This window comes from Aquila chrysaetos, chromosome 16 (genome assembly GCF_900496995.4).
Source record: "Aquila chrysaetos chrysaetos chromosome 16, bAquChr1.4, whole genome shotgun sequence".
NCBI lineage: Eukaryota > Metazoa > Chordata > Aves > Accipitriformes > Accipitridae > Aquila > Aquila chrysaetos.
The window spans coordinates 4,050,965-4,065,541 of record NC_044019.1 but is presented as its reverse complement, the minus strand read 5'-3'; the positions used below and the strand labels follow the sequence as shown (position 1 = coordinate 4,065,541).

At 40.8% G+C, this 14,577-nt stretch overlaps 1 protein-coding gene across 1 annotated transcript in view; it reads right to left on the bottom strand.

The window, feature by feature from the left end:
- MACO1 (macoilin 1) overlaps positions 1 to 14,161 on the bottom strand; it is a 30,617-nt gene extending 16,456 nt beyond the window's left edge. Inside the window, exons 1-4 of the mRNA XM_030039384.2 lie at positions 13,903 to 14,161; positions 4,537 to 4,678; positions 3,717 to 3,843; positions 1,439 to 1,562 (exon numbers count right to left, since the gene is read on the bottom strand). Of these exons, the coding sequence (XP_029895244.1) occupies positions 1,439 to 1,562; positions 3,717 to 3,843; positions 4,537 to 4,678; positions 13,903 to 13,982 (473 nt within the window). The 5' untranslated portion in view covers positions 13,983 to 14,161. The remainder of the gene's footprint in view (positions 1 to 1,438; positions 1,563 to 3,716; positions 3,844 to 4,536; positions 4,679 to 13,902) is intronic.
- Positions 14,162 to 14,577: the final 416 nt, after the last annotated feature.

The window sequence follows — 14,577 nt, the reverse complement described above, 5'->3', positions numbered from 1 at the left end:
GAAACTCCTCGTTTAGGAGACTGACCTTGAAGCTGTAAGCGAAAAACATCTAATCTCTAGACTTAGTTCTTCCACTTATCTTACTGACAGATAAGATATGAAGAATTTCACTTCCAGCCAGACTCTGCTGTTCCATTTGTTGACAGGGATGACAGCAGCATAACAGACCTTTGGAATTATTTTTTTGAGTATCAGCTTCATCATGCAGAATTTAAGTATTCTTACTAGCTTGTGACAACTGCACCAATACAGAATGCTAACAAATCATGCTAGTGTGTTTATTAACAAGGATACTCAATCAATGAGCAAACACCCCTGTATAAAAATAAATATATCTTTGACAAGTATTTCAACAAAGCATAGGGAAGTTGCATTTTAAACACTGAAGGTATCCTAGATCAGGGGAAAACTCAGATGCAGGTGACTATTAACCATTAAAATCTTCTCATTCTTTGCTCAGTAATAGCACTGTGCAAATTGCATTTCTAAGTAAGCTGCCAGAATGCAAGAATCATTTGCATATGCATCTGACATTATCTCTGCCAATGCTTCTTTTGTAACACTGTGTAAAGCCAGCTGTAGCTACAGTTCTAAAACTCTGATGACAAGCTGAAATGTTTGCATCCAATTCAGCAGCAGAAAGACCTTTCTTCACAGCTCCTAAAGTGCTTTTGTAACCTATTATAGAACTTAATTAGTGTTTAAGGGATTTAGTGCACAATGTAGACAATATAAATTAAAATGACAGATGTCTAATTTATTGGAGACTGTATCACAGGGAATTGGACCAAATGACTCCAGGAAAAACAGGACACTTTTTAAACATAGCCCAATCAACGCATACTACACTAAAAACTTGCAGAATAAAAGTTCACTTCTTCCAGATACGGATACTGTGCAGTTTAAGTCTTTTGCCTGAAGTCACCCTTATCACTTCCAAAGTAGTAGTGTAATAAGCAGCATTTGTTTTTTATTTTCTGTCATGATTTTCAACCTGAAGCTTATTCACTTCCTCTGGTGAATTATGAAATCAGACGCTCATGAGAATCCTTCTCATTGGAGAGGAAAAAGAGGAGTGCTTTGTTACAGAAAAGGAAGAAGATTTTCGTAACATTATACATAAATTATCAGTGAAACTATTTTTTTGCTACTTTTACCATCTATTCATTATGTAAATACAAAATTTGTAAACTGATGACAAGAACTTTCAAGAAATGCTATGAATATCCACGCTACAAATTCCTTACAGCTCACAAGCACTGTATCTTTAGAAAGGTTACAATTGGTTAATGTTTAGCGTACATTTCTTGTGGAATATTTAATGACAGATGTGCAAGGGGAGAACTGAAGCCAAACCCTGAATGAAAATAAAAAGCCCTGAATATTAATTTCCCTGCTGAAATAAAGGTTAATAAGAAAAGGAGAAAAAAACACTTACCAGTGTGCTGCAAATGGACGACATAGGTCTACATGGAAGTTTTTTAAATCTTTAAATCTAATGGCTGCTTCAATATAAACGAAAAGTATCCACAGTGATACTGTTGGTAAGCACACACCCCTCTCTATTGAGAGAAGAGAAAAAGAGAAACACCTTAGTAATATATTACAAGCAGCAAATATTTTAAAGTTATGTTTAAAACATTCCAAAAGTTAAGGGAAATTTTCAGACAGATATAGTGAATTGTAAGAGGTTTTTTTCAGAATAAAGTATCTAGGATGTCTTTATTTTAAGCCAACTCTAAACTTTTGTCTCCTTATCTTGCTTTATTACTTTTATAAGGCATCAGTGAAAAATAACAGATGCAGAGCTAATGAAATAGCTTGGCACAAAACCCTATACAGAGAAGGAACACGAATGGAAGTAACTGCAGAAGATGAGGTAATGTTACAGCTTATGATGTTTGAGTCAGAAGTGGTAAGCTTGGACTACTTTTTCACTCCAAGTTAGGTATATCTTAGTAGCAGCAGTGAGCAAATCAGCTGAGAAAAACAGGAGTGAGTAAGCACAGTACTGGTTACTCCATATACAGTAATGCAGACAACAGTCTGCGACTCAAAACTCTACATCAGGAGAACATTTAGGACGCTGTATTGATTTCTCTCTCCAGCACTACTGGTGAGAATGTAAAATAGTAGCCAAGCAAAACTAAGGTCTTAAACCTCTTGGCCAATGGAAAACATCACTGTGGCTTGCAATATAGCCACTGTAAATTTCCACAAATCAATTCCAGTTACATGCCACAGGCTTCATCAAAATAAACAAAATTCTTGATTACATTCTGACATCAACATATAGTGTGCTGATGTGGAAACAGGTCTCAACTTTGAAACTAAAAAGACCATTACTCTGAGGCCCTGATGTTATTTACTGTGGTCTCCAGTTTGGTCTCTCTTGAATAGCTTCACTCTGCATAAATGAGAAACCTATAGCAGAAACTGTCAGCTTAAAGGAACTCAACATTTCAGCTAGGTGGACATACCACCTAAAAAGATCATTACTTCTTAAAAAAAAAAAAAAAAATAGTAAGTTCCCATCAACTAAGATAAACATTTAAAAAGAAGAATCCCCAACATTGCAGTGAATTCAAATATTAAACAAGCTCAATAGCTACAGTTAAAACTGGCCCGTCAGGTTTTTCCTTTGGGGTTTCTAAACATCAACCCTGAGAATGACTTCAGATAACACTTTAACATATTAATACAATCCTAAAAATAACTCCAGATTTTCTACGTATTTTAAATTGGGCAGCAACTGGTTCACAGTATCTTCCATTAGCTCCCACATTGTCATTATTATAAATGACTAACTCGTCAGAAAGATGACTGCTTTCACCAGTAAGCTGAGAAATGATCCATGTTATCCTGCAAATTCTTATGATGTGATGGCAAGTCTAACATGAAATATTACAAAAGCCCCAAATCCCAAGGACTTGGGTAGTGAAAAGTTACCTCTAAGAAAAAAAAAAAAAAAAAAAAAAAAATCAAGATTTATTCCTAAAATTTTTTGATTGAGGGAAAGACATACACATAACCCATATCAAGTATTAGTGCTCATGCAAACTAAACCACCTCCCCCCAATCCAACTGCTGCCCCAGAACCCAAGGATTTTTTAAAACAAACCCAAACAACTAAGGATAAAAAAAAAAAAAAAAAAAAAAAAAAAGGGGGGGGGGGGGGGGAGGGGGAGGGGAGAAGATTTCTCCATACATGTCTCAAACTGTTGGGGCAGCCACTGGTATTACCAGCCTTTTTGCTCAGAAACTGAATCCAGTTGATACAGATTTGACTAATACAAATTTAAACTATGATAATATCCAAAATTAACAGCACACTGATCGAGTAGTAGGAAGAAAGTAACACCGTTTCACAAACTTTTCGTATGTGCTCTGTATTTGTTGAATTGCTGCAGAAGTGTTTTGACGTCAGGAAATTTTTTTTTCTTTTTTTTTTTTTCTTCTTTTTTTACTGCTCTGGAATTCCTGTTTATACACCTTCAGTTCCATTGGTCAAGCTTTAATGATAACTACAAGATGCACCCAGACATGTATCAAGTGCAAATCGGCATACCAATGAAAGCAAAAGAACATTTTTTAACTATAACAAAATGGCATTAAAACAAATGTGGTAACAAATAGAATAGGGTTTCTGCAGGTTACTAAAAGCTGTAAGATATACATTCAAATCAGTAAGTTGTAAATAAAGAATAGTGACCTACCTGTGTGCCAGACATACTGTACCCAAACATACGTGCTGGCAGCAAAAAACAGCCATTGTATTGGTATGAAGAGCAGACATATTATATTTGATGTGAATGCTACACAAACAAAAAATACTGAAAAGGCCTAAAAGAAAGGAGGGGTGGGGGGAAAGAAGAGTGTTTTGGTTTATTCCAGCAATTACCAGTTTATTAATGGTGACACCACAATGATTTCAACATAGAAACACTAGTGCTGTTCATAATCAGGGCAAAGAAATGGAGCAGTCTAGCCAACAAAAGTAGAAACTTAGCCAATTAACAGGCACAATTTGTGAAATTGCACCCATCTACTCTTCCAAGGAGTCTCCAAACAGCTATATTTATTCCTTATTATTTTGTTTGAAGACTTTCATTTACACTGTTGATATAGTATTATCATTGCTATATTCTCCTGGAAAAAAAAAAACAACCACCAAACAACCAGCAGTGTCATTTACTCTGAAAGAGTAGTAAATATCTAAACAGGCAAGGGCTTCTGTTTTATTTTAAACAAAACCCTGTTATATAGGGACCTAAACCAATTCACTAATCTCAGGAATTCAAACAGTATTTTCCTATGGTGAAAATTTGATAGCTATGTATGTCACTGCCACTTGCCAGAGATAAAATAGGCAGTCAGAGAGAAGAGCCTTGAGCCCAGGTCACCTAGTCATTAGAAAATTCGTCCTCTTGTGAAAATGATCATCAGCGCCATTAAGTTAGTTGTATAACATGGAATATGCCCTGAAACTTTGCAGGATTTCCCTACAAAGGGACAGCAATTTTGTGTTATACTTACCAAACCCTGGTATCTGAAGGAATCGTAAACACTCCTGATGAAGAGCCAGAATGGCCACAGATATTCAAATCTGAACTCCAGGACAAAATCTGCCAACAGTACTAGGGCCCACACTACCAGGAACTTCAGATACAGAAAAGTACTGGTAAAAAAAAAAAAAAAAAAAAAAAAAAAGATAATTTCAGGTCAGTGTTTCCAATAGAGAGACTTAATACTACTTTTTTTTTTTTTAATTAAAAGCTCAGGAATAAAAACTATAGACAACTAATACAGATAAGAAAGTTTCATTCCAGATAATTTTACAAAATAGGTAGTTTTATTATTACATTAAAATCAGGCTTGGTCTAATGAAGTTAATTATATTCAACTGCATTTGTTTTTAAAGTAGCAAAGAAACAGAAGGCTTGCTGCTCTTACAAGACATTCAGCAACAATCTCCCTTTAGCTTTGCAGTGTATTTTTACAAAGCAAAGTCTTGCCAACAGGTATGCTATCACAGCTGAAGTGTTTCCCTTCTAGTTTGCACTCTTGGAGCTCAGAAATTTCTGTGTTCCCTCTCTTCAACAGACTGCAGATGTTCACTCATTTTCCACATTTAACACAGACAAACTGCAACACCAATAAATTGAGATATATTTTAAGCCTATAACTATAGCAATTAGGAAGACTGTTTTGATACTGAGTTGTCAGTGTTATATTTGAAAACATCCATATTAAAGTAAATGCATCCATTAAAAAAAAAAGAAACAACAAACTAACAGAAAAATGGAGGCACATGAGACTTGAGAGCAGACAGTCTAACGTCTATTTTTTTCATTATTTCAAAGCCACATTCCCTTATTCTCAGTCCTGCATTTTAAACCATTGATGATCCTTCTTGGCTACGGAGCATAAAATGTTTTGAGATCGCACCTAACTGACACAGGAGCACCTGAGGGATCAGCCCAATCCATTCTGCTAAAAAAAGGAGGAAGCAAAACCCCTCTTTCCCTAAAACCCAGCACTCAGAAATCTAGTATGTTACTCCAGTTTCCCAAAATGCAGCTACCTTGTTGCACCGTATTGGGTTGTAACAAAGGTGGATTTTTAAAAATATATTTTTATTCCTTAAATCAAGGGCAGTTTTTCCTTGTGGTAACTTATTTTTCCTCCTCTATCATACTGCCAACAAAACCAGTAGAACTTTGCCCTGGAATGTTTACTGATAAGTTGCCAAGAGTTTGCATGCACAGTGCCAGGTAGGGTCAAGTTTCTGCACTGTTCACAGACATGTGGCTTTTTTAGGAAGTTGTTCAGAGCTTCAGAGAAGATACAAAATAGCAAACTTCTACGAAAACTGTTATGAACCAACAGAAGCTTAGAAGCAACTGAACTACTTGTCCAATTATCACTCACGTTACTTGTAACACAAGGTCAGCTTCTAAACCACATGACTTGGAAAACACTTTTGATTTCTTGTGAATCAAAGATTAATTGCATGTGCATGAAAGTGACCCTTATCAACTGTCCTGGCCCTACAGCTTCCCTCAATGGAAGAGTTTTTGCTTAGCCTTCTTACTTGCTGTATGTTACCAGGCTTTCTCCTAAAAGTCCAATGCCAAGGTTTTCACTGTGACTAGACACCCGAAAGGAATTGCTTCAGTGGAACCACTTACATATATGCTCTCAAACATGCTCAAACAAGGACATGCTTTAAATCAGCACAAACTAAAGAAGGACTTCATAGCAAATACACTTCTGAAGTCCGAGACAAATAAGCAAGTATTCCTACATTTAACCCACCTCGGCTTCCCCCCACCCACTTTTTTGAATATTCTGTATCTGGAGTTTAACATAATGGGACTGACAAAAAAAAATGCAAGTAAAGAGGCTATAGGAAGCACTTTAATTCAATGGAAACAAAATTAATGACACACACACCTGGAAAACTTAAGATACTGCTTTTTTCAGTTTTTATAGAACCACCCCCAGCCACTTAGTCAAAAATTACTCTTCAAGAAGAATGAAACTACAGTATAAATATTAAAAAAAACCAAACCCAACCCACAACAAACAACAAACAAAACCCACCAAAAAACCTTAAATGCTAATGTTTACCTAAATATGCAAGATTATGCTTGCATATTTAAAGTCTACATCCTCAACAGAAATCTGTAAAAAGCAGCTGCATTCAGAGAATACTTAGACATAAAAGGTGACAGGCATTTGGGGATGCAGTCACCACTCCGTTCATTTTGACCATGTTGTTGAATTGTACACGTGCAGCTCTTAAGATTTGAGAAAATACATAAAGGCATCACACCCAGGCAATCATTATTCTGTCTGTTTAGCTGGAAAAGCAGTTGTGTTGTGTAGGCACTTTTTCCTGGGTTAAAGTTATGGCTATTGTTTATTTTTCTGCCACTGAAATCTACAGAGAGACTACATTTTTCCTAGCAAATTAGGGTTGTCAGAACTAATGCTTTTCAACTGTTAAGTGCCACTCTAAGTTAAAGCATTTGCTGAATAAGAGTTCTGTAATACAGCCATTAAAGTGATTTCTAATATTAAATTCATATCAATCCAAAGGCCATGGTGACATTTACCACTTTTTAAAGTGGAATTGTAACAATACAACATTTGTAATAAGGTTTTCCCAACAATATTAAAGAGCCTACTTCTCAGTCATCTGAAGGACTCTAAAGCAATTAAGAATTTAATGAGTACAAGACTAAGGCACAAGAAAGTTATTTCCTTTTATAAAAGACTTCATCCACTTATGTTGGCCTCAGCAACAAAGTTCACTCTTGTGTAATATAGTCTACATATGCATTCAACTGCATGAGTCCACAGGCATACACGCACTCATAGAAAACATTTTAAAGGTACTCTACTCAATCAGTTGGGTTTTTTACCTCAGGACCCCCTGCCGCCCCCAATTAAAGCATGCAGGACTGCAGAGCCAGAGACTGCAGTCCATAACGAAACACTCCACCCCAGCTTTAAAATCGACATAGGTAGCAGCCTAAAGACATAAGCCGCCTCCTCGAAATGGGCCGGTTTTACACACTGTGCTGAGCTTCCACGCTGCCACGGTTACATACACTGCTGGGTTACAACCAGCTCGGGTGTCTTTGCTGCACACTGCAGTCTGCAGATGGCAATGAATCTTTGTAGGAAGAAAGGAACACAAATCTCGGCTTCCCTTCTTCCATAAAGGTACACTTGCACACCGGGATTTGTTGTTCCTGGCAAGCACACAGTTCATCAGTTAATTTACAAGTGCTTAGTGAACAGACACTTCTTCAGTGAACATTTAAATTAGTGATAGCTGAAAAACGTCCAGCAAGAATTAAACCCCAAAGAAAAACAGGCTAACGGACCTCTCCTTTGGACAGGCTAATCACTCTTCAGCTGTTTTGTTTCATACGACAGACCGTTCAAATAAGATGACATGAATGAAATGACTAACAAAATTTAGCAATAGCCCTCCTCCCTTTCTCTGCTCTCACTTTCACTTCATCTTTGCTCTTCAATCCCTTGATTCTTTCCAGGCACGGTTCTTCCCTTCAGTGCATTTCTATTGTTATCTAGTTTCTGTCCCCACTGCACCTCCTCTCCAACACACTCATCCGGCACTCCTTCGGAATCCAGCACCAGCCATTTGGTGTCTGTGAACCTCTGATAGTCATTGATCTTTCTGGGCACATCCACACATTTCTCCAATTTTGATAGCTGCTGCGTCAGTGTCCTCACTTAGAGATAACACTCACTAGGCAGAAGTGCTTTCTAACCTCTGTAGCCCTTATGTTAGAAAGGCTCAAATATATTCCATGATGCCAATTATAATTCCAAGTTTGTTCTCAATACAGGGGAAGATTGTTGCAGATAAATACCTAAGATCTGGGTTATCCAATTTTCTGACACATGTCAAAAAAGCTGACTTCAGTGATGTGACAGAGGTTTAAGGAAGACAGGGCTTTCCCTATAAAACCAGCATACGGTATCTAATCTTGTAGGGTAATACAAGACGGGGGGGAAGGATGGACACATTCATGAGAAGAGCAGGGTACCAAGCGGGAAGGAGCAGTGATTACACTGCTGCAAATTCTGTGGAAGGTCAGTTGATTGCTAATGTATACTGAACATAAAGATTTATTCAGAGCCCAACAGTGGCTGTGTTCCCCCTTCAAATTTTCAAACAAATAATTTTCCTCCTTATTCTTTCTCCCCCCCATCAAGTGCCAGATGCCATTTCCTTCCCTCCCCCCTTCCCCCCCCCCCCCCCCTTGTTCTTTGTTCTCTTTTTACTGCCCCACAGAAGCAGATATTGTGCTTGCTGTAAGGTAAAATATTGCCAAAAAATCACTAGAAAAAACACACAAATTATGCACCCCAAATCCAAACTGGTAGCAAATCAAGCCTCTATTGTATCCCACTATTACCAGCAAGTCCCAAAGGCTGGAAAGTGAATCTTAACAGAACTGATGGCATGTTTCATTCTGCAGCCTGACTCACACAAGACAATGGAGTGGAAGGCATCTTAAGGCTGGCAGGGTGCTAAATGCAGAGGTAGGCTTTAGAAAGGTGAAATTTAGCATAGCTGTGAAATTACCGAGGAGTCAACAACCACCATCTCAAGGTTACCCATCCAATGCCAGACAGAACAGTGGGGATGCTGACTGAATATCACTGGAGATTTTCAAATAAAAAAAACTTTATATATGTAAACACACAAATATATATATATGTGAGATTATTACTAGTGGATTAAAAAAGTAGTACAGAACAAGCACAGCAAGTATGCAAGACAGAAAATGACTGCTGGGATGTGGTATGTATATTGGAAACTATTATGTGAAACACTTGCCAACTAAATTTTTGAAAAGGAAGAGAAATGTAAAGAATCCCAGGAAACCTCCCTGACTACTTATTCAGTGTCTTGATATGGCATAGAATATATCAATCGCCAAACTATGGAAATGTAAGTAAAGGAAGACAAAATAGAAAACCCTTCCAGTAATTCTGGAAGCAAGTGTAATAGACTGCTGAACCACAGGCATATAATCAGCAATCAGTATTGTAATACTGAAACAAGAGAAACTGTTAGCCCACTATGGTAACTCAGCTGAAAACACCAGAGTACAGAACACATAAAGCTAGAGGAATTGCAGTGTGCAGGGAATGAAAGTCACTGGCAGAGGGAAGCAATATTGCATGTACCGTTGGGGTTGACACAGTAGAACACGTTTAAATGTAAGCTAAATTAGATTTGAGACCTGAATTTAAGTACTAAAAGGTAGCACTGCTGGTTTGTTACAGACCTCCAGGGCAGGTTGAGAAGAAAATGTTTTTCCCTGTATAGGAAGCTTATAAAAAAGTGCCAGAATAAATCAGTAGGAATAATCGTTATGGATTTAAAAAAAAAAAAAAAAAAAGCGCCTAAAAAAAGGCCACATTCCTGGAGTTAGTAATGAACCGTTTTTCCTTACAGTTTATTTGGCTGTCAGCAGAGTCAAAACTCAAGGCCTTGGAAATAAGCCATATCCGAAGTTAGGTGGCATACAGAACCACATGAGTATCTTAGCAAAGGGATCGTGGTATCAAGAAATGCTGCCCAGTATGAGATGCCCAGGGGCACAGACTGCCTTTATTCCATCAGTGGGTATCTCAGTAACCACTTGGAGATTACAGACACATACACATCCTCCCAGGCATTCACTTGGCTGCCAGCCCAGGTAATGCCTGTGATAAAGGGCAATATATATATATATATATATATATATATATAGGCTAAAAATCCTAATTCTAAAGGAACATACAGTGTTTAAGGACTATTGTCAGGAAACCCATGATACATAGCATAAGTCAGCTGATGTGACAGCGTAAGTTAAGCCAGTAACATGTGGAATTCATCTTGAAACTTAACCAGCTACAAAATTGGTACCAAGTGCCAATATGACTCAGTAGAGCCAAAACAAGCAGTAACAGCAATAAAGCTTAAGTATTTTAAATAGATCAAGGATGAGGACTGGGAAGAGTTAGAAACAAGCAGTAACAAGTAAACTTTAATTGCTTAACTGATGACAAGCTGCAATGAATACTTTAATTAACAATTAAGGTTTTAATGCATGCACAGTGTCAAAGGTATAAAATGTTAATCACTCAAGCATTGTAAAACAATGGCAACGGATAGCTTAAGAAGTGAAAAGGCAAAGTTTTGAACATACACTGTGGAAATAACATGAGATCTCACAATTCCTACCATTAGTTTGTTGGTTTTGGAGATCTATTGAAAGCACAGTTATGTTTTAATTATAATAATGTTCTTTCCACAGATACTGTAATACTTCTAAATAGCATAAGTCTTTATCGCACTTGCACATGGTATTAGATTGGGATTCATCAGGTTTTTCAGAGTACAGGTAGCAATATTCACTTGAAGCTGCGATGCTGTACCACTGGCATCCAAGGCTTCAGTCGCAGTACACAGGAGCAAAGCTGCTAATGGCAGCGCTGGTATGCCATGTTACGCAGCGCTTGCACACAGCCTGAAGTACCTTAGAGCTATAGATGGGGAGTAAAACTAAACTGAAAGGGAAAAAAAGGGGTAAAAAAGGCAGAAAGCAAAAGGAAGGAAAAACAGCAGAATGTAAAAAGCAGTATAAAGAAGAACAGGGAAGGCAGCTGTTGAAAATTTGGTGGGGAAGGGGCAGGGGGGAAGATTGGTCAGGAATAACTTTGGAAGTGTTTATGAAGGGCTGAGGCCAAACAGTCCATTTAATCTAGGTAGTGAATGTTGGGGAAGGTACTTTAAAGAACTACAGCTGTAAAATTTCAAATGAGAAAGGTTGTGAACCCTTAGATCAACTTGTTAAAAAGGATACTGTAGAAGTTGGCAAAAAAAATAACATTCAGGGAGACAGGATATTCACATTTTTCAATGCAACCCAGGATTTTACATTTCTAACTCTCTTCTGTGACTAGAAATTATTTTTCTATCACTTCATATAATTTGCTTCAGATTTACACATGTAGAAAACCCTGCCACCAGAGTTTTACTGCAGGACAATTCCTTCATTGCTTCACCTCCTCCAAAACTCTTCAGCTTTGCAGCTCTCAACTACGCTCACATGTGTCGATTAGTGACAGCTGTGCCTAGCTCTGCATTTTAAGATTGGAGAGGGAACAAGGATGGGAAAATTGGTCTTAATTTTAAAAGCAAACAAAAATCCTACAAGAGTTAAGTATCTCAATCATGCTGTTTGTTCAGCCTAGCTGCTTAGCTTCTAACACTACGATGCTACCTACTGATAACTGTATTTACTGGGTTTGTGTAAGTTGATGGTGACAATTAAGATAAGTTGAATAAATAACTGTAGTAGTTACAGGAATTTAGAAATCTATAGTTATATAGAAGCTACCTGTATGTAATCTCTTTGAATTCTGGGGGGCAAAGAAAAGAGGTTAAAAAAAAAAAAAAAAAGGAGAAAAAGGAGAGCAAGAGAAACAAGAGAAAGAGCCACAATGCATGTAGAAGTACCTCTCTCTGGTTAGATTTCCAAAGAGGCAAGACTTCACACTAGCTTCTCTTTTCTTTCTGTGGGACAGTACTTTGAAATCACTGACTACTTCTATTTATCAAAATGCCACATGAAACAAAGGCTAAAAATCCTATTTCTGAACTAAAGCATTCCAGGAGAAGTTAGTACAAGAAGCCAGATGTCTGTCTCAGCTGTTCACACAACTACAACAGCTCTACATGCTGAACACACTCATCATCTGGTGTTCTCATCTTTTTCTGGTTTTCCCTCCTTCTCTCACTCCACCTTTCCAGCCAGTCACCTCAAAAGTAATGGAAAGCACATGATTTTGAATGACTTTTGAAAACTAAGTAATTATATAAGGAATTGCTTATATGTGAACTATTTTCCTAAGACTAGCCGTCTTAAATATTAACTTTTAAGCAATGGATGCTTTTTCTTTAACATTCCAAGCACTGTTTTCTAAACACCTGAAAGAGTCTAAAGCAACAAGATACTCTCTACTCTCACGTAGAGATTCACTACAACTAGGATAAGCAGTATATTGTGACAATTTTGTTACAGTCAGAGCTCACTATCAACTGTTTCACTTATGCAAAGCTAACATCTGCATTGTATGAGTTTGCTCAAGTTTCCAGCCACTGCATACATAAACCTCAACTCAACTAGAAACAGATATGGGACATTACGCTCACTAGAACTTTCAAAAGCCAGCTTTCCAGCCTCTACTAGAATAAACCGCTCTTTATTCAGAAATATGTTAATTGTTGTATTTCATAGAAAACTTAGCATACTTAGATACTCAGGAGGGCAGGGCTCCAAAATACTGCTTAAAACATGCTCACAACAAGCAAACGCTTAAGAATCTGCGCTTTGGTGGTGCGTTCTGCATGTGGACACCTGGAAAGCATGCCCTCATTCCAAGACACCGATGAGGTACCTCCCACGCCTAAGAACGTGGATCTCATTTCACCACAGTTTCCCTTCTCATTTCGTATGTCAGAGGTGAGTCAGACACCCACTGCGTTTTCACCGCCACGAGGCCATCCATCCCTGCTCCAGGCACGACCCACACAAGCTCTTACTCGCATCCCTTGCTGCTACACCTATCGCTCTCGCCCGCTTCCACCGCGGAGGCCGCAGCACAGGTACCTTCGCCACCACGTGAAAACCAAGTTTCTCAACCTCAGCGCGAAAGGCTGCCGCCCGCCAAAAGCCAGCAACCCAGATGCTAGCCCGCTCCACCACGCTGCCGCTGTCGAACCACCGCAGCGCGCAGTTCACAGGTTTAGCGCTACTGGCAAAACCCAGCCGTGAGAACCCACCCGCTCGGGAAACCTCCCCAAGGGGAAAACAGGGCGGCCAGGGCCCCCCCGCTCCACCACACAGGTGCGAAGCCCAGGGTGGCGATGGTGGCGGCGGGGGGGTAGGCTCCCACCGGCTCCTCGCCGCTTCTTCCTCCAGGCAGCGCCGACAGGACCTTGGCCAGCAGCTCCCCCCCACACCCCGCGTTCTCCCTTCACCCCCCCCACCCCCCCCCAACCCCGGCTCCCCGGTTCCCGACGTCTCGGCGGAGGCGGGAGCGGGTGAGGGGATGGGGAAGGGAGGGCAGGCGGAGGGGCCGGTGCGGCCTAGCGGCGGCGCGACCAGGCCGCGGGGCGGGGCAGCGCCTGAGGGGAGACGGGGCGCCATGGCGCGCGCGGCCCCCGCTGACAGGGGCGGGGGCGGGGCAGCCGCTGAGGGGGACCGGGGGTGCGGGGGGACCGGGGCAGCGCGTCCCGGTCCCCGTCCTCCTCCTCCTCCTCACCGCCACCCCCCCCCCCCCCCGGCGGCCGCTCGGTACCTGCCGTAGATGCCCTCGGTAATGCGGTTCCGCTTGAGCGGCCGCCGCAGCTTGCTGCAGTCCGCGCTCCTCCGCTTCATCCTCCCGGTCGCCCTCCGGCCCGGCCCAGCCCGGCCCGGCCGGCCCCGCCGTGCGCCCCGGCCCCGCGCTGCCCTGACCCGCCCCGGTCACGGCAGCACCATCCGCCCCCGCGGGGGGTTCGCTCGCGCGGGGCTTTTTTTTTTAATTTTTTTTTTTTTTTTTTCCCCGGGAAACAAAGAAATAAAAATAATTCCTGGTCCGTCCCTCCCCGCCGCGTCCCCCCGCGCAGCCGCCGCGCAGCGCCCCGCCTTTCCCGGCGCTGCCCAATCAAGCGGTTGAGCCCGCTGGAATGACGGCGTGCTCGGCCAATCGGCAGCGGGGAAAGGCAGACGGACGGCCTGGGAGGCCCATCGCGGCATCAGAAAGTTGGTCCCGCCCCACGCTATAGGGTGGCCCGCCCACACCCTTCATTGACGGCCGCGAGAACCCGTCAAAGAGAAGGATTCGTGGATTGATGGCTTGTGGGCCAATCCCTGAGTAGGTTTTGTTCTTCTCCCGCCTACTGTCCTTTTGGGCTGGTTCTCGCCCCGTGTTGTGATCGACAGTAAAACCGCCCAATGGAAGAGACAAATAAAAATCAAAGGACAGCTCAGC